Genomic DNA, 21247 nt, shown 5'->3' with positions numbered 1-21247 from the left:
CCATTCTCCTGTAAAATTCCCCAATCTTTACAAAAAATATTCTTAACCTAGGAAAACATAAATTTAAATAAGAACAAATTCAAACACTCCACAAATAATCTGTTTTTACAAAGCCGCACTGATTTCCATGACTTTCTTAAAGGAGAACTCAACCCCCCAATTAAGAAAACCCTTACCTACTAAGCAATGTAGTCCACCTCCCTGCTTCCCCCCTCCCCCGCATACTAGAATGTCACTTTGATTATTTTTTTTTTGCACTGTGGCTCTGTGATATCTTTTATTGAACATAGAGCAAAATTTAAATTTTAAAGCATGATAAGAGTGTACAATAATATATATTTATATAGTGCTGCCACAGGTTTGCTTCCTCACAGCCTGGTGATAGATAAACCAAGAATGGTAAGGGGAAATTGTATCAGTAAAGCAACAGTATAGACATTGTGAAGGCACAACTGAGGTCCCATTGATCGTCTGCAAGGGCCCCCTCTCATCAACCTCCCAGGAATTCCTACAGTGAATCTCAGATTTTACATACAAAGACTCCTTTGTTTACAAAAGATCATATAGAGTTTACCTGTTCGTTGTCGGGAAATAGTTATTCCCTTTTTGTGATTTTGTGCCATTATGACTGTAGTTATTCTGTGATGGGTTAGCCTTTGTGTATTTCTCAGGTCCCTAGTAGAGTACAACTCCAGACAGATCATAGGAGAGATTAACTTTGGAAGCTTGTTATTACCCCTCTTGAGTGCAAGTATGCTGAGCAGAGATCAGCCTGAAAAACATGAAAGCAGGTATTTTCAGGCTGATCTCTGCTCCTTTCCATGTAGCTGCACAAAGGCGGAAGCTGTGCTTCTCAGTAAAGAAGATGGCAGCCGCAAGCTTCAGCTGTATGTAGAAGAAAAAGGGATTAAAGCCTGTAAACTACTTTGATAAATGCTTCAGGTGCAGACTCTAAACTGTTACAATTTTGCAACATTTAGCCGATATGTTTCTCAGCAGCATCTCTTGAGAATTAGCAACTATTGTATCAATTCTAACAGCTGCCTTGAAACCAATGGATTCTGCTCAGCAGGGACAAAGATAAGAGATGTATCTACTTGATGTATCAATTTAGAACAGTTTAGAGGGTCGGCGACCCCCCCTCACAAAGCATCTTTAGAAAGGTGAATGGCTAGGCGATATCGAGTGAATCCGAACGTTCAGCCCCGGGCCTGAACGATCGGATTACAATGCTGTGAATGGGCACTGAAGTGTCGCAGGACCGCATCAACTAGCCGACGTGTCCTGGATCGTAGAAAAAAAAAATCACACTTGACTGATCGATATCTGTCCGATTTTTGGCCTGATATCGATCGGGCAGACCTGTCAGGAGCCCCCACACATGGGCAGATAAGCTGTGAATCGGTCTGGTATCGGCAGCTTTAATCTGCCCTTGTACGGCCACCTTTACACGTCAATATTAGAAAAATGGTCACACATAGAAAGTAGCTAAAAGAAAGTAAAGTTTTTATTTCGGGTGAGCTATCTGAAACCAACTGAACTGAAAAAATAGTTGGAAGGTGAACAGCCCCTTTAAATTGGTAGACTTTTTGTTTACTTCCTGTAGCTGTTGAGAATGTAGGTGTAATACAGCAGTTGCTCCATGCAAAAATAGAGGCAAAATCCAAAAACCTATGAGGGGATCATTTACAATACCCAATGCAGTGTGCAAGTTAAAAAAAAATAAGGCTGCATCAGCTATTTTTCTGCTCTCTTTAAAGGAGTGAAGTAATTTGCAAATGGAACACTAAGGGGCATGCTCTTGCCCAGGTGCCCCCAGGGTCATAAATAACTCCTATGGAGATACAAGTGATTGAATGAAATGTGGCAAAGTGAAGGGTTTGAAAGTTAACGGAAGTATTTAGTAAGCTTTATAGTGCTTAGTGAAGAAAGTGAGTATACTTCTAATATAGTTAGTAAAGTTTAGAGTAGGGCAAGGTTTAAATGAAAAACATGATCAATTACATTTTTTTTAGGTCAAGTTTTTAGATTTGTGTTGATTTATCCACATTACCAATCTGAATTAGCCTTCTAGGTAATAGTGTAGTGGTAAAATAAAATATTTGGATTATAATCTACATACAAGTGAGTAAACCAAATGATCGTATGATCTCTCTCACAGTTTATGGGGCAGATTTATCAAAGGTCGAGGTGAATTTTCTAATGAAAAAAAATTGAAGTTCGAGCTATTTTTTGTGTACTTCGACTAGGGAATAGTCCGAATTCGAATTTAAAAAAAATTAGAAAATTCGAATATCGAAATTTATCATGTACTGTCAAATTCAACTTTGATCATTTGCCATCTAAAACCTGCCAAATTGCTGTTTTAGCCTATGGGGGACCTCCTAGAACCTACTTGGAGTCAATTGGTGGACTTTGAAAAATCAAAGTTTTTTTGGGGAAAAACGCAAATCGAATTCGATCGAATGCACTATTCCTTCTGAATACAGACCTATTCAATCAAAAACTGACCTATTCGACCATAAAAAAAACTAGACTTAATTTCGGTTGGTCTTTTTGAATTTGAATTTCCAAGTTTTTCAATTTGAAATTCGACCCTTGATAAATATGCCCCTCAATGTGCATAATAGCAGAGAACCTGCAGGGATAGGGCAGCTCGGGTTCACAGATTAGAGGCATGGCGAGATGAGCGTTAAGGAGACCGTGAATCCTTGATGACTGTGATGAAAGCAGATCTTGTGAGAAGAGAGGCCAGGATTCAAAACCTGTACACATATTCCTAACTTCAGCAATGGTTAAGGGTGGTGCCCCAAACCTCCTTTGCCCCACTCTACTAGGCCCTTGAAAACCATTGACCCCAGGCAATTCCTTTGCTCTTATGGTAATTCACCACAGATTCCAAGCAATATATCTTTTGCATAACAGGCCAACTGTGTAAAGGGTCAGGGTAAAACAAATAAAATAAGGTTCCCAGTGTCCCTTGTACTGAGATCCTATACATTCCAGCTGTTTCTAAACCATTTGTTTGACTTTCCTTTCCTGGCAGGCCTCACTGGATTGCTCCACTGTGGAGTTTGTGTATGATAATACTGACCACCCTTACACAGAGCTAGCAGGTAAGTGCAATACCAGTCATTACAGCATTTCAGTGCACAGTATGTCACACATCCCAGTTTAACTCCTCTGTTATTGCTGAAAATAACTTTTGTTTCATGTTCCCATTTTGAACTTCCTTCTTCATGCAGCAGATTTACATTTGCTAATATATGTTTGGGGATCTTATTGTTTTTCATTACTTAGAAAGTTTAGGCCATTTTAGTCCTCAGTAGATAGATTGATAGGCTGTAAATACAAATATATATATGCACCTTATATAAAATGAGCATGTTCTATGTTGGAAAACTCACATGACAATTTGGGAAATATTTGTTGGGAGCATGGGTTTTTATGGGTAGCACCAACATAACATCACTATGCAGGTCACCACTGTTCTAGAGCTGTAGAAAAACATTCTGTGGATTGATAAATTGGAAAACCAACTGCAAACCAATTTCATACAAATAGTCTTGGATTTAGAATGAGATGTTAGCCAGTTCTAACAATTTGGTGATATATTGAAAATTGGTAGACAACTGTTGCATATGTAAGATTCCAGTTCTCAGGGCAATAGGTTAAAAATGATTGTCCCCATAGCTTCATATAATTCTAATCTTGATTGGCATTCTTAAGTTGTCCATAACATGCCAACTACATCATGTGAACCAATGTTTCACACGTATATGGTGGACTTACTGTGCCAACCAGTATCCTACTATGTACTATGGATAACAGTAGGTCCATGGATCAACCCAGTTTGAAAATCTAATCATCGGGTTCATTTATGAACACTGAGCAAACTTACACACGGGCAGTTACCCATACCAACAAGTTAGTGATTAGATTTTTTTCAGACAGCTTTAGGTGGAACAATGAAAGCAAGCATCTAATTGGTTGCAATGGATTACTGCCCTGGTGCAAATTTGCCCAGTATTGATAAATAGCTGCTGCAGGTTCCTACAAGGCATTCACAAATGCTATCAACACACTCGGGCAATGTTGTATGCCAATTGTAGGGAGCTGGGCATACGCTCCTTCATAGGAATATGAAAGTTTACTGAAGATTCATTGTGGTGCAGCAGCCTTTTGCATAAGGTACCTGTTTATGTGGATACCAGATGCAACAAACAATGTAACAGTACTATTTCTGTAATTTTTAGTTCTCCGTTTGATTTTACAAAAGAATGAATTATTTATGTATTGTTACAGAGCTATATAGCTATACAGAAGAGCCAGACTTAAACCTCAACCGAAAGTGTTTTGAGGAAGAATTTAAAGATCATGGTAAGTCAGCACACACAGTTGAAGTTAATTAATTTGCAATTTTGTCTCTACTTCATCATTTTCCAGTTGTCTCTTTGCTGATATTATTTTACAGTTGTAGAAACTTCTCAATCCTCCTGAAAAAATTTACTAATTTGTGTTTGTATGTATGCAATTATCTAACTGGGATTCCTTGGCAGCTTTTGAGCTCATAGCCTGCACTGTCTGGGCTACATAAGGAATGGGACCTAGAAACAATACAGTATCATTATAACAATCTGAAGATTTATTTCACTTTTTCAGTAACATAAATCATGACAGATAATAAATCAATAGATAACATTCAATATTAGAACGTTTTGAGCTGGTTATCCTCCATAAAAGGCACATTTACTAAGGGTCGAATATCGAGGGTTAATTATCCCTCGATATTCAACCCCGATATTCCTTCGAATCCTTCACTGGAGCTTAGTAAATGTGCCCCTATGTATTCTACAATATTCTCATTTATTTGTAAATATCATTCTGGTAGATTTTGGGTGGTAAATTCAAGTATAATACCTGGCTGTTTACTGGCGACCTTCCTTGGCTTGCAGAAAAAAATACCAGTTTATTTTTTTGTTTTTGTTGGTCTTGGAATCTGGTGGGGATTAAGTGTTACCCTACTAAAATTGTGTCTCTTCCATTTGTTAGTTAATGACACCAGATGGACAAGTTTGACTTCAGAACAGCATAGAATTCATATTATGCATCTGCTGGATAAACTAGAGGTGGTGAACAGGGAAAAGAGGCTCTCCGCCTCCAGAGCCATCTTGTACCTATCCCAAGGTAAGCACCATTGAAGAGTATGAACTGCAAAACTCTATTACCATTATTGCAATAAAGGAACCCATCTTTCACTAGATCTAGTCAAATGTTTCTTTCATTTACCAGTAAATGCTACCTGCTAACTGGATGTTATGGGTAGCAACTTTATTAAGCTATCCTAAAAACAAAAGATATCAGTTGTATTTAGTTTTATTTAAGTTACCCACTAAAAAGAACAGGAAAATTATTACTGTATTTATATTGACCTTTTTTCTAAAACAATGACATTCCTTTTGGGAACCCGGTTTTCACAATAAAACTTTAGTATCTCCATTCTCACTGTTCTGATAATGTGCACCACTGAGTAGCACATGCTACAGCTTTAGTAGTATTACTAGAGACACAGCTGAACAAGGTTTGCCTTTTTTTGATTGTTTTTAAGGTGTGTTTGGGGAGTGTGACAATGAAGCAGATGTTGTACACTGGTCGCGTTATAACAGCTTCCTCCTCTATCATATGGGAGCATTTGCTGCCTTTTTGGAATTACTTAACATGGAGATAGCGTAAGTCTTGATAAACTGTCAGTACCTGTTTTCTAACCATATAGTAATTTAACTTTTGCATAAGATACTATAGTAAACTTTGCTTCAACTGTAAATGAGCCCCCTTTGTGCAGAAGTCTGTATATTGTACAGTGGGTAGTACATGATTTAAATTTAAGGAAACATATCATCCCCTTGATGAGATATTATTAAACACTAATTTATGTTTTTTTTCTTTTGAGGCATACAAATCATGGGCACATTTTCCAGATGATTTTCATTCATTAGTCACCTGAAATAAAAATTATGTGATTTGTGCACCGTGTGTTAGTTTATTTTACTACATTTATTGTATAATGGGGTGAGGGCAATTCTAATGTCTTTGCCTCTTTTTTTTTTACGTGAGTATAGGAATAGCCAGGCTTGTAGCAGCGCACTGCGGAAACCAGCGTTGTCTTTGGCAGACAGTACAGATCTCAGGTAATACCTCATTTTCACAGAATGCAGAAACTTTACAGAATGGGAAAACAGCAGGTCAAGACTTTTTTTAGATGTTTGATCTAACAGCATAAACACAGACATCAGAAGTATGGCCCTTTGTGGGTTAAAGCACTCTTTCCTATACCAAAATTATTCAGGCCTTGATTTGGCTTTTAATAATGTTACACAAAAACAAAATTGTAACAGTTCCCACTATAATAATAAGGAGTATCCAGACCAGTAAATAATAATTCCTCCTTAATAGGTCCTGAAATTGAGCCCTCTTGTGTGTTGGAGGGGAAGAGGTTTGGCATTAATTTCCCTATACAGTGTCTGTGCACTGTAATTTTATAATGAGCAAAACAACTATTAAATATAAAAACGAGAGTCACCCTTATTGGCCTTTGGAAATGCATCAAACAGCATTTATTGAGAGCCTTGTTTTAGACGGTTTGCATTTTCCCATCAGTTTTGTTACTCTTTCTATGAGAACACAGACATCTAAAACAGGAAATTTGGTTCAAGAATTGTATCTTATGTTATGTTTATGCAGAGCTGGGACAAGGAAATTTGGCACCCTAGCAAGTCTGAAATTCATGCACCATCATTGTCATCATCATAATTTATTTATATAGTACCATAAAGTTATGCAGTTCTTTACAATAATTTATAATGAACATTGTCCAACAACTCCAGACATGCATTTGAACCATTTAATGTCACAACCCTCTATTGACAAAGTTTTTCTTATATGCTTATGGACAGATTGTCTAATTACATTTGATAAATAGTAATACTAAAAAGGTGATTGATAGATAGAAATGGCTATGTGAAAAATACATAAATGTACAACCTGTAATTTGAACAGATGCTTTGCTCTTACAAAATATGCTTTGTTGCAATGCATATGAATATATATTTTTATGATACAAAGAATAAAGGGACATTTTCCCATAGTGTTCTTTATCCAGCTATCCCTCTTGTAGTGAAAAGAATATGCTGTAAGATTATTGAGCACTGCAGTGTTTATCCTTTTTTTCTGTCCAGTATAGACACAATTCTGGGAACGTTTTTCAGTATATGCTGTTATGTTTGCTTTTGGTTGATGTATTTTTACATTGTGTCGTTACTGAGTTTCCATGTATTCTAGTTCATACAACTGGAAAAAAAAACTTTTACACCTATAACTGTGTTGATCAAATATAGGCAGGGTCGCCTTCAGAAATCACAGGCCCCATACAGCAAAGTTTTCTGGACCCCCTGGTCCCTGCCCCAAGCCCCACCCCAAACTCGTCCACCCACAGTAAAAAGTCCACATAAACACTAGAGCTAAAAAAACGTTAAACCCCCTCACTCACAAGTTATAAAAAGCCATTGATGGTCAGGGCACCCCTATACATTAAAGAAAAAATTTGCACCAGGGCCCCACATGAAAGTTTTTACAAAAACATTGGTGGTCCAGGGCCCCATAGATTATTTTTTAAAAAAAACATTGGTGGCCAGGGGTTCAATAAAGTAACAAAAAAAAAAACATAAGTGTTCAGTGGAGCATCTTCTTCAGCTTCTTTGGTTTCCTTCGGCTCCTTTCATAGCTTTGTGTCTTTTCGTGACTTGAGGACTTCATTTTGGGTCTTCATCGTGGCTTTGGGTCTTCGGCACTTCGGTGGGGCATGAACTTCGGCACTGTTACAGGGGGGCCTGGCTAATTTGAAAAGTTCAACACAGCCGGGCCCCCTTCAGGCCTGGGCCCAGTACAGCTGTGCCCCCTGATGGCCCTGAATACAGGTATTAGAGCTGTGTTTCAACAACATCTGGAGGGCAATCAGTTTCTCGTAGTTGATCTAATTAAGTTATATTACTTTTTATTTGACTGTAGCATCCATGGCGAGTGGCATGCATATTAGATCTTAGGTTAAACACAGTTTTATTTACACTGAGTTTGTGCCAAATGTTTTCTTTAAAACATTGATTATAACTGACGAAACAGCATTTTAGACATTGGTCTAATGCTATAAATTTTATCAGTGTTTAAATACAATTTTAAAGAAAAACCTATACCCCCAAACAATGTAGGTCTCTATAAAAGATATTGCATAAAATAACCCATATGCAAAACCCTGCTTCAGCAAAATAAAATATTTTCATATAAATATACATTTTTAGAAATATGTGCCATGTTTCTAAATAGAAAATTGCCATTTTAAATACTAAGGGCCACCTCCCTGGGATCCTACAAACAAATGTAGGTTCACATACATGTTAGGTCACATGGGCCAAATAATGGACAAAGTTTTGTCTTTGGCTTACACACTCCTTCCTGTTAGAGCTTAAAGGGGTTGTTCACCTTCGAAACACTTTTTTCAGTTCAGTTGTTTTCAGATTGTTCCCCAGGAATAAAGACTTTTTCCAGTTACTTTCCATTATTTATTTTTTACTATTTTTCCAAAATCAAATTTTAAATTTTAATGTCCCTGTCTTTGGTCTTTCAGTCTGGCAGCTCAGTAATTAAATTTTCCCTCAAAGCCGCCCCCTGCCTCGCGAACCTTTGCACAGCCGGCCCGCTCACAGTACTAACGGATCTTCTGTCTTGCTTCCGTGACGCTGGGCTGGGGGCGGAGCAATCCTTCCATAGGCTGAAGTCCTGTTTTCATTCATAACTAGCCTATGGAAGGATTGCGCCCCCCCCAGCCTAGCGTTACTGAAAGCACAGAAGGTCTTTTAGCAGTGTCAGAGGGTCTGGTCAGTGCAGGTTCGTGGGGCTGGGGCAGCTTTGAGGGGGGCTTTCAGGGAAAATATTCCAGGGCAGCACATACTTGATACTGACAAGTTCCTAGGATTTTTATAGGAACGTCTCAGTATCGCTTTAATATTCTTTAATAAGCCACTTAATATAGTAAGTATTTATTCTGGGGGTATAGGTTTCCTTTAAAAGATGATGGTTTTTCAGACATGCAAAAATATTGAGAGTATGGTGTTGTGTGGCAACACTGACCATTTGACCCTCCTGCATGTATATATATCAACCAAGTCTCATTTACCACCCAAGCTACCATGCTTACCCCCTTATGTCATACCATACCATACCAAAGCTGTTCCATCCCTTATACTGATGAATTTCTTCTCTTCCATGCTCATTCATCTGTAGAGGAGTTGGACGGATGACAAAAGATGTAAGCAATGATCTTTAAGTATATATAGTCAAAGTAATATCGCTGCCAAAGATAACTTAGTTAAATGGCAGTTGCATGGCACTAGAGTTGGACTGGGCCAGCTGCAGAAATCCCAGCACTGAATGGTCTAAGGGCTGCCACCCCTTCCGGAAAAAAAATACTGGCCTTCCTATGTGTTTATAATTGTTTTCCTATTAATATCATTGGCATCACACTAAGGGGCACATTTACTAAGCTCAAGTGAAGGATTCGAATGAAAAAAACTTTCGAATTCGAGGGTTAATTAACCCTCGATATTCGACCCTTGATAAATGTGCCCCTTAATGTTTATTGGCCAGGCCGGTAAAAAGCAGCCAGGTGACAATCCTACATGGGCCCCGCTGCCCCATGCTGCCTGTCTGTCCAGGATCTGTGGGGGATTGGTTGGTGGTGTCCAAAAGAACAGGTATGTGGTGGGGTGGCAGAGGTGGGAGGGTTTATGACAGATGTGGGGATCTGTTTGGCTGTGGTAGGATTCCATAGTTGGAGCGGTAAACCAGTGGGTCACGGTCACCATTGGGCCCAAAACACCCCATCAATGCATGTGCCTGAAAACAATGCATAATGCTTAGTTAAGTAGAGTAATTTGGACTTGTAAAAACCAAAGTCTACTTCCTTTAGAGTATTTAGTCTACAGTGGTTAGTTCCTATCTAAGGCTAATGGCACATGTGGCTGTTTTTCCACCTGTATATATGTATATAATAGCCAATCTGCTCTTCCATTCATACCATTTTTTTTTTTTGCCAAAATGCCAAAACTTAGCCACATGTTGCATTAGCCTAAAAACATTCTTTACAGTTTTTGGGGTTAAAAGGGTTAATTAGGAGAAACTGAAATAAAATTCAGGGCACAAGTTGCAGATATTTGGCCACATTTACAGGTGCTTTAGGTCATGTAATTTTACCACAAGATTTATTAAAAGAAATATCTGCAAAGCACTAAATAAAGTATGTATGAAAAATATTCCTTTTTCATTTTATGTTCTTATATTTGATGCTTTTTAGAGTGATTATATTCATTTTAATATTTTTCTTTTCATTTCCCACTGATTGCAAACCTGGGTGTTCTCTTATACCCCCATACAGGGTTCTGCTTAGTGTTATGTATCTGATGGTTGAAAATATTCGCCAGGGCACAGAGAATGATGACCCAGAATGGAAAATACTACGTGTTAATTTTCGTGAAGAACTTGGTGAGGAGAAATTGTACAGTTTGGATACCACTAAAACAGGCTTCAAAAGTCAGTAGCTTAATACTGACTTGAACTGGCAGGTCACTCCCTACGCATGTAAAATTGCAGATCATCTGCCACCCCCCCCCAACCCTGTCGGCCACCTGTATAAAGGAAGCAGTCTAGCCCCCCCACACACACACACACCATTCCTTGCTATAGTCATGCCACCATCAGCAGTTTTTTCTAAACTCATATGGGGCAAATTCACTAAGATGCAAAGCGCCGAACATTAGCGTTAATTCGCTAGCGTATGGCATTTTCGCTACTGCGCAAATTCACTAACGAACGCTGGCGTAGTTTCGCTAGTGTTACTTCGCAACCTTACGCCAGGCGAAGTTTCGCTAGCGACAAAACTACGCAAATTCACTAACTTGCGCAGTGTACTGAACGCTACCTTTTACGCTAGACTTCCTTCGCCACCTCAGACCTGGTGAAGCGCAATAGAGTAGATAGGGATTGTTTAAAAAAAAGTCAATTTTTTTTCTAAGTCCCAAAAAAACGCTGGCGTGTTTTCTACATGATGGCTGATAGGCTGAAAAAGATCGAAATTTTTTTGGGGCTCCCCTTCCTCCCCCCTACATTTCCTGACTCATGGCAACTTACCTAAACAGTGGGCACATGTGTAGGGCAAAATAAAATTTTTATTTGCAGATTTGAAGGTTTTCTAGGCATTTGTAGTGCAGATACGTGTTCCTCCATTGAAATTTGAATTTGGCGCCGTATGCAAATTAGCCTTCGCTAGCGTAACTTCGCTTTATATAGCGAATCAACTCTAGCGCAACTTCGCAACCTTACGCTACCCCTGTGCGCAACTTCAGATTTTAGTGAATTTGCGGAGCCCTGGCGAAACTACGCCTGGCGAAGTGCGGCAAAGTTGCCCCATAAACTCATGTGCTATAATTGGTGGTTTACTATAGAAAATTTCTTCTAATTTTGTCTGTTAATGGTGTTAAAAGACTGCAGCAGTGCAAACTGGCTTTAACCTGGCACTCAACAACCATCTGGAAACTGTTCTGCCTTTTAATTTGGAACTATCCATGTTGCATATTGCATTTCCTTTGCAAGCATATCTATACCAGGAGAGAGATCACAATGGAGAAGTGTGTTTAATCTTTTTTACTGCTTGCTCATACATATTTAAATATGTTCAGGAAATATATTTATATTTATATATGTTTAATATTGTTATAAATTTTGAACAAAATGTATCTATGTAGCATTTCATAATACATGTTGCCTTTCATTGTAGCCTTTCCTGTGCACAGTGAGGAGCCATTTGCTCATTTCCTCTTTGCAATGGTAACCAAATTCTGCAGCGGTCATTGTCCCCACTTTCCTATGAAGAAAGTTCTCTTGCTGCTCTGGAAGGTTCTGCTGGTATGGGCACAAATATTTTATTGACATATTTTGATGACAACTCATACTGTATGTCCTATGCTACATACATAATTCCTCAGTTCTCTCATCTGGCAGAGAAAAGAGTAACCAGAAAAAGTACATCTCCATGTTAAATTATTATAGTGTTAAAACCCGTACGTGCAATTATCTTTAAGTGACAGGACACAATACAAATCCTGTAATAATTCCCCTGTTTGAATAGAATATGCACAGATTAAGTAAACCTTCTACAAAAAAATGTATCACAAAAATATAGTGCAAACACAGTATACAGTTTTTTCCATCTAGCTGAGAGTATCGACCAGATTAGATTGCATTGGAATATTCCCAAACTGTGAGACTGCCCACTCCCTATTGAAGATTGGAGCCATTCATGGGGCTTAGCCTGAAGGCTAGTTAGGGTGAGAATTGGGTAGAATGACTATTTGCTCTCCTAGATACACCTGAAAGCCCAGCATGAAGGTTAATTAAGGGGAGATTTGGTGTAAAAATATATTTGCTGTTCTAGACAATATGTGAATGCTCCTTTTATAAACTAAGAGTGGCCATGACCAATGGCTGGACCTTTAAGCGGGGTCTGAATTGAAGCACTTTGACAACCACTGTATTATAAAAACCTTGTAATTCAGTTCCAGGTTTCTTCACAAACCTCTGTATCGATTCTCTAATTAAGTCGAATACAGCACTATCTGATAATACAACATAACTTTTAAATATTCAGTTCCTAATCAGAGTGAGGAGAGTGGAGTCGGGACCGGACAAGGGGTAAACGGTAGAGAATGTACAGTACATGCCTGGCTCCCCCCTAGCTTTGCTCCCTAGGCACGTAGCTCTTCTGCCTACCCTTAGTTCTGGCCCTTTAAAAACATACAGGTAAATATTAGCAAATACTTACAGGGAAACTAAAAAAAAAGGTCATTATTCCATCGATGTCATTCATTTTTGTTACTTTAAAAAAAAAAAAACATAAAAAACTTCTTATAAGCCATATTTTAATTCTCCCTCATCCAGCATGTGCCAATGCTTTACTTTAGAACCCTGCTTCACTTGCTAACATTTTATTCTGTTAAAGTTTACATTAGGTGGTTTCACAGAGCTTCAGAGCATGAAGGAGAAAAAACGATTAGAGCTTGGGTTGCCACCCTTACTGGAGGACAGCATACAGGTGATGAAGAACATGAAGGCCATCTCTCCTCCATCATATGGCATTGAGCTAGGAGAGCAGCAGAAACGTGGGCGCAGAAGCCGCAGGGTTAGTCCCTTTAAAGTGATTTCATATTTGTCTGGCAGTGTGTTCTGTTACTGAATATTCAAAATATGCCATTATTCAGTAATCGGTGCTAAGTTTTAGAAATATTACAGCCTATGTGAACTATGTGGAGATTGATGCCCATGCCTGCAGTTGTTATGCACAACAATATTATCAGTTAATTTAATGGGGACTCTGCTGTAGGTGTTTGGGGAGCAACTACTTTAGTAATTTAAAAGCCCCATGGATTTAAATTGTGCAGTCTAGTTTTTTTTAACATACCTTCTAACCCTTCACTAACTCTGCAAATTGCTCATGGAATCCTATACCAGGACTTTAAACCCCTTTGCAGTAAAGAGGTTAACATTTCTACATTTAACCTCTTCCTATACAAGTAATTGTCTGGAATTTATAGAGCTGCATAAGAATCAGAATCAAAATGAAATGATGTCTGACCTCAAACCCTCTAGATTTTAGGTAGCAGGGCATTCTGGGATTTGTAATTTAACTACACCTGAAAGACCACTGATTGGAATTGATCTTATAATTTGGTCTTTATTTTATATTGTTTCATTTATCATTCCCTTGTCAGTCATAGCTGAGATAATTATAACTAATATAATAAATGGACTAGTGTGATGGACTAGCAATTTGTGACTATCACCTTCATACTGATTTTCTATTAATATTTTTAAACATTCTGGCTCTGCCAGCCATGAATTAAGGGGGTAATAATCAAAGGTTGAGTTTTTGAGGCTTTTTCTACCTCAAATAAACTCACAACTTGAATGTGTGCTTATCCATGAAAAAACCTGCATGTAAAAAACTCAATTGAATGCAATCGGGGGGAACTCAACTACCTTGAATTTATTAAGTTATAGACTAAAAACCTTGAATACCTCGAATTTATCGAGTTTTCAAGCATAAACCACAGTGAAAAAACTGAAAATCATGTAGGCAAAACAGCATCTTCAAATGGTTCAAGGGACCTCTGCCATTGACTTCTACATGACCTCAACATGTTTTAGCTGGAGTATTTGGTTTGGGCTTTTAGCAGCTTTGGGGCATAATACATTTTCGGGAAAAAAATGTTATCCCAAATATTTAAATTTTTAATGAAAACTCGAAAAAAATTAAATTTTTTCATGAAAACACAACTCGACCTGTAATAAATAACCCCCTAAAACTCATCCTTTTGCAGGACAGCCTTGACCTATATAATGAGAAGGATCCCTTTAAGAATGATGAGTCACAAGGGCCTGAGGAGGAGGAGAGTGAGGAAACTGATAATATGATGGATACAGAACCTGAGGGACAGGAGAAGGACCTACTTTCACAACCACTTGCCAGTCTGAGGGCAAACAATGAAAGAGTTTGCTTCCCAAAGGGCCTACCCTGGGCACCTAAAGTCAGGTCAGCTCATATTGGCCTCAACAAGTGAAAATTGTTTACTAAGAGTATTTGGATATGGGTTCAACAAATGCAGAATTACATTGTGTGTCCGTTTTATTTATTGTTTACATTGCTCTGTCTCACTTTTTTAGAGAGAAAGACATTGAAAATTTCTTAGAGATGAGCCGGAATAAATTTATTGGATTCACTCTGGGCCAGTGAGTATCTGTATTTGTGACCAGAACAGGGCAGGGCTAAAGGCAAATCAAAAAAAGCCATATTATATTTATATAAAGTAGTACTGTTCAGCCTATGGTCCTTCAGCTGTTGTCTCCTTTAATTTATATTTTTTAATATCACTTTCTGTGGACTGTAAATACATTGATAATTACTTATGGTGTTAATTATATTAAATGCATGATTTGTAGAGATTTACAAACCATTTACCGGTATAAAGCACTACCACAGCTGCGGTTGTGCAAATTTTGCTGTAGCCAATTATATTCCATTGTTTAAATATTAAAGCTGCTCCTTTTACTTCTGTATAGTTGCACTTGACTCTGCTAGTTCCATTATGCATCTTCATCTTCATGCACCTATTGATGCAGGGGAATATTAGAGCTACAACCACCTTGAAGGTGGTAGTCGCTCCAGGGTTCCCAAGGTGGCATGCATCAGTTGACACAGTGATCTTACAACTAAATGCACAAACATCATTTTGACAGCAAGCACCTGAAATGATTACATTCAAGCACTGAAAGTTTTCAGTGCAGTTGTGTCAAATTTGCTTCAAAGTGTACGCTCTTACTTATGTTTTAATGCATCGGACACGAGCATGGCCAATTCAAAATCGCAATTACGCTGGAATTGTGGGGAAAAACAGTATATTATGGGTAAAAAAAACATGGCCGCTTGCTGTGTGCAATGTGCTTGCAGCACTTTGCACACAGTACTTCCATTCATAAATGAGCTCTTTTTCTCCTTTGCAGTGATTTAGATACATTGGTTGGATTACCCCGACCTATCCATGAGAGTGTGAAGACACTAAAACAGGTAAATCTGACGCATGCTTTGCTGGCAGTGACCCGGATTTGTGTAGATTCAAATCATTGCAATATAAACTTAGAGGTGCTTACAGAAAGGCTATTTGTTGATATTCACACACATATATACACACTTTCAATGTCCATATCATAAAACATTTACATTATGCCATTTATTATTTATTCATAAAATGTGGAATTTCAATCATCTTTTTCTAATGTGTCCAGTCATGGTAAATTAAAGCTGTTTAACAAGGATCTTAGACGCGCATAAAAATTTGCTTGCTGGAAAAACAGCATATACAATATTATGTATTACACTTCCTATGCAATGCATAATTATCTGTAACTATGGGTTTTTTTTTCTAACACCTGATCCCACCCTTCCCTGACCCTTTCTGCTGAGGAATAACCCCTTATATCATAAAGGGCTGCGTATTCTCTGTCCATATCCCATTCCACCCTGTTCAGTGCCCAGTGATGTCATCGCCCTGCCCCATGTGACATCAACGCCCACTATCCAACCCAAAGGCCGGTTTTATTCCTGCAAAAACGTGCCAACCCTTTCTGTAACTGTTACATTTTTTTAACCAGAGCAATTTGTATTTAAAGGAAACCTATACCTTCAGAACGAATAATTAACCAACAAATAATTTATATAATAATAAGTAAATAATGCCCTTTTACATCTTTTCCCTTGTCACTATTTTGTGATGGTGTATATGCTCACTCAGAGATCATCTGACAGGAAATATTGCAGCTCTAAATTTAACAGGAAGAAGTAATATACAGCGCTCTGCCCATTCATTAGCTGTAAATCATATGAGCCAGTAGGTGGCCCTCAGCAGTTTTTATATTTAAGATAACATACTAGTAAAAAAGTAAATTTTTGTAGAAATGGTTTAAATATGTGTAATACATTACTACAATAATATGCAGTACTGAGCAATCTTACAGAGTATAAAAATACACATAGGGAGAATAAACATTATAATAAATAAATAAGTATAAATACACAGATATTCCAGTGTCATGTGTTAAGAGAAAGAGAGAGGAATGAGGTCTCTGCCCACTAGAGCTTACAGGAACAGTAAACCCAGAAAATGAAAGTGTTTTAAAGTAATGAAAATATTATGTACTGTTGCCCTGCACTGGTAAACCTGATCTGTTTGTTTCAGAAACACTACTATAGTTCATATAAACAAATGGCATAAATTGAAAAAAAACTGTATGGCACATGTTAAGTAGTGGATAACAGATAACACCATGTTCTACAAAGTTTATCTGCTATATAACCTGAGCCATTTCTCCTTTGAATGGCTGCCCCAATTGCTACACAGCTTATTTATATAAACAATAGGAGTGTTTCTGAAGCAAACACATCAGTTTTATCAGTGCAGGACAACACTGCATTATATTTTTATTACTTTAAAACACTTTTATTTGTTGATGTTACTGTTCCTTTAAGTAGTGTTTTACATATGGGCTGGTTTAAGCTATAAATTTTATTTTTATAGGGACATAAAAATATGGGATATGATTTTCCTTTAAGTTTTACAGGCCTCTTACTGCAAGGTTATCAATATTCTATATTGCCATAACAAAAATTAGATTCTAATGTATTCAGATGGCAGGGTAATGTAATGTTTACAGCAGTTCTAGTCACCTACAATTTTTACCAGCTGATTAGAGCCAATGTCTGAAAGGTTGAGCAATAGCAAATATCATTTCTTATGTCAGTTCTGTTCCGTTTGTAATCCTTAGTCCTTTTTCCAACAGTAAAAATAGTTCTGCATCTCATCTTTATTTGTTGGTTTCTACAGCATAATTATGTTTCCGTTGCTGATGTTCAAATTAAGAAGGAGGAGGAGCTGGAGAAGTGCCCCATGTTGTTGGTAAGGACAACATGAATTCTTGTCACTTAAATCTATTATTTGTTGTAAGTCAACCTTTGTGCAGCTTTCTTTCTAGCCAACTGCTCTTTTGTATTGTATTCCTACTGTTTTGCTTACTTCTGTGCCTCCATTGCTTCTCCATTGCATTGTGAACTAAACAGATCTGTGCTCCTCACCCCATCAGATCGGTGGCTCTCTACACTTAATAGCTCACACAGACATTTTATTCCACTCTTTTACTGGATTAAAATTAGGGGTTTGCCTTTTCTATTGGAGGTTTTTTTTAAAAAGGGTTTAATAATATTAGTCACAGTCACCCTTTTTTTCCCAAAAGTGGGAGATAAGAAGTAAAGTGTAACACAGGTCCAAAAGGACATGGGTACTAGGCTTACCACTTCACCCCTTTAAAATATATACTCTGAAAGGCTATTTGGAAAATAAGTTTATGCATTCTGCATGGCTGCAGAGAAACCTTACTGAGTTATTAGCCTTGTGGGTAGATATAATATTTTCCCATTCATGAATACTAAGGTACTGTTTCTATAATTTGTGAAGAATGTTTACATTTACTTCATGCTACACAAGGAAAGGTTGCTTTTACTAATATTTAGTATTGTAGTATTGTACCTTATTTTGTTATTTTCCTAAAAACCTTCCAGTAGACAGTATGTCCAGGTGTGATTGCTATGATAAAACATTTGACACACTGTTATTCAATTGTTAACCCAACTGTAACTTGCAGGGACAGGAGAAGGTGGAAGAGACTGCATGTGAACTTCTGTACAAATCTATGCTGGTTAACATCCCTCAATACATGGTAAGTTAACTTTCTGGTCACTGAAGCACTAGAAAGACTTTTACAGCCCTTTGGTGGCCACAGTATGTACTGCAGGACTTTATCAGACAATATTCCTTGTTTTATGTTATGATGTTTCAACAACAGCGACTGCAAAGGTTCTTTACTTTTGGAAAACTAGACTCCTCTTTTTTAGCAATAAAACAATTACATGAGGATTCTGGGATTTGTAGTTCACTGGTCTTTTACAATGTCCATTCAATGAATTGAGCCCCCATTGCTGGTTACATCTCACACAAGAGTAACATAGAACCCAATATCAACTTGAAACATGTCCAATTGTATTTATTATTTGAGTACCAGTTTACTGAATAAAGAGTGTAGTAAAAAGTCCTAGATATCTTGTAAATTAGGAAATGAAAGACAGAAATAACATGGTAGCACATTGCTGTTCCAGATTAAATAATCAGTCAAAATTGGTAAAACACACTGGCAACAGCCCTTAGTTGTGGCTTGCCAAGAATGTAACCTCTTTCGGGTATGGACACATAAGTTTTTCGGTGGCAGCCTTCTGAAACACTGTTCTTTCTGGTAACCTCAAAAATAAAAGCCTGATTTTATACTGCTGCTGTAGTGCTGACTTCAACTTTTTTGCTACTGATAGCAACCTCACAATTTCACACTGAATTAATACCTACCGTATATACTCGCGTATAAGCCGAGATTTTCAGCACCCAAAATGTGCTTGAAAATCCTACCTCGGCTTATACGCGGGTCAGCTGCCTTACCGGTAAATTTGTACCGATGAATCCCCCTCCCAGCCGCGAAGAAAGAGCAAACCCATGTGACAGCTTTGTTGAACTGCGCTTCCTCCTCCATTCCGTGATTCGCGAGTGCGCGCACCATCTTCTCTAGTCCCGTGCGCGCACCGTCTTCTCTAGTCCCGTGCGCGCACCGTCTTCTCTAGTCCCGTGCGCGCACCGTCTTCTCTAGTCCCGTGCGCGCAACCGTGTGTGAGCTACGGTTCTCGACTTAAGCATTTTCTTCAGCGGACTGGATTTCCGGTTACATGCAACAGGCACCAGTTAGACACCCGAATGGGGTTCTGTTCAGAGGAGGAAGTGGCATAAAATAAACAGGAAAGGGCTCACCCACGTTGAATATTTTCCTTGCAATGCCTTGTCCAAATTCATGGATAAGACTGGCATCAAATAAAAGGCAACTTGTGATCTATACAATGACTTTAAGTTCAGAGCCCAAAACACAGCTCTTGAGCCATCAAAGTGAAAAACCAGAATCCTTTTAAGACTACATCTGGTCTCAAATTAGGGGCGCTCCAAAGATACTCCTGCAGCACTCCACCTTCTTGCTCGGAGGCTGATCAATTTTATGCATTTTCACGTACTCCTGGTAAGCGAGGCTGCGGGTGAGGAGGATGAGGGGGGAGGGAACAGGCCAGTTGAGACGCGCTGTGTTTGTTATGGGCACTTGCCGTATATACGGTATATCTCTCAGTCTGAATTGAACTTGAACTTGTTAAGGGTTATTTTAAGGGTTATTTCCTGCTTCGTTTGCTCATTTCTCGGGCCAGGTAATACATTTCAGTGATGCAGTGATCATGGCTTGATTTGTCTAGGCTTATACGCGAGTCAATAAGTTTTTCTGGTTTTCATAGGTAAAATTAGGTACCTCGGCTTATACGCGGGTCGGCTTATACACGAGTATATACGGTATATGCTTTTGGTTGCATCATTTGCAGACAAGGAGTAAAATCACTTTTAAAGTTTCAGCTTTGTTGTTTTTGCCTACAAATACAAACATGTCCATTGTCATAATCGGTAAACAGAGATGATAGTATACTAAACTAGTGTCATGAGTGTGTTACTGTGGGTAGTTGTAATCCCCTAACATGAACCACCATGTGTGTTGGCAGATTGCGTTGCTGAAGATACTCCTGGCAGCAGCACCAACCTCCAAAGCCAAGACAGATTCGATCAATATTTTGGCAGATGTTCTTCCTGAGGAAATGCCGTGAGTAGTGTGTACTGTGGGGGTACAGTTTATACAAAGGCAAAGGCACGTACAAGTAAATACTTGTACTAATATAAGCACAAGTGTGTTTAAATGTATCCATAAACGGAATAAACACATTTTTGTTTTCTTTCTACATTTGTATAAATTTTAAAACCTCTGTTCATAGAACAGTTTGTAACAAATAAATTTAGTACCAGGTCTCTGGGTCACACTTTGCAGCAGTAGCTACTGGTTCCACAAAGACTTGTGTCTTTCCTCTAGCTTATATAACCTCTTACAACAAACATCAAACAATGATTAGCAATGAAATAAAATATTTTAAAGAAATAGTGCAATATAACAATTAATAACATTGTCCACAGTATGGTCCATTATAGTCCAAGGTAACTGCTTTCTTATACACATCTGTTACATTCCACTAAGGTCTCATGTGGAAGGAGGTATGATGGAAACAATACTAGATGTACGAGGAGACAATATTTAGAATAAATGGGCTTACTGTACTATAATAGGATTTCCACAGGGATTGAAGTGTTATATGCCTGAAGGCATTTACTGATTCTGTAAGCAGTATTCTAGGAACAGAAAAAGTACCCTGTTTTGGTTTTTTGAATACTGTTGTCCTGTTAATTCATATAGCATTTCAGTAGAAGGTGCTATGGATTAAATCCTCATGTTTAAGGGCTAATTATTATTCAGGAAAAGACGCAGGCTGCAAAGCAGCAGCAGAAACTTAAGAGTATAGGCCACTAATAGGCTTTCTGTAGAGTGGACCTATAACACTGAGAGCAACATTGAAGGTATGGTG

General features: G+C 38.1%; 1 protein-coding gene across 1 annotated transcript in view; it reads left to right on the top strand.

The window, feature by feature from the left end:
- The window catches only part of strip2.L (striatin interacting protein 2 L homeolog), a 38990-nt gene that overhangs the window by 10544 nt on the left and 7199 nt on the right, over window positions 1-21247 (top strand). Inside the window, exons 2-15 of the mRNA XM_018252794.2 lie at window positions 3047-3116; window positions 4306-4380; window positions 5053-5187; window positions 5609-5729; window positions 6120-6188; window positions 10484-10590; window positions 11882-12009; window positions 13103-13282; window positions 14481-14692; window positions 14824-14889; window positions 15661-15724; window positions 17538-17609; window positions 18352-18426; window positions 20339-20436. Coding sequence (XP_018108283.1) covers window positions 3047-3116; window positions 4306-4380; window positions 5053-5187; window positions 5609-5729; window positions 6120-6188; window positions 10484-10590; window positions 11882-12009; window positions 13103-13282; window positions 14481-14692; window positions 14824-14889; window positions 15661-15724; window positions 17538-17609; window positions 18352-18426; window positions 20339-20436 — 1472 coding nt within the window. The remainder of the gene's footprint in view (window positions 1-3046; window positions 3117-4305; window positions 4381-5052; window positions 5188-5608; window positions 5730-6119; window positions 6189-10483; window positions 10591-11881; window positions 12010-13102; window positions 13283-14480; window positions 14693-14823; window positions 14890-15660; window positions 15725-17537; window positions 17610-18351; window positions 18427-20338; window positions 20437-21247) is intronic.

This window comes from Xenopus laevis, chromosome 3L (genome assembly GCF_017654675.1).
Source record: "Xenopus laevis strain J_2021 chromosome 3L, Xenopus_laevis_v10.1, whole genome shotgun sequence".
NCBI lineage: Eukaryota > Metazoa > Chordata > Amphibia > Anura > Pipidae > Xenopus > Xenopus laevis.
Note: the sequence above shows the minus strand (reverse complement) of the source record. Positions and strands in the feature narration are given on the sequence as shown.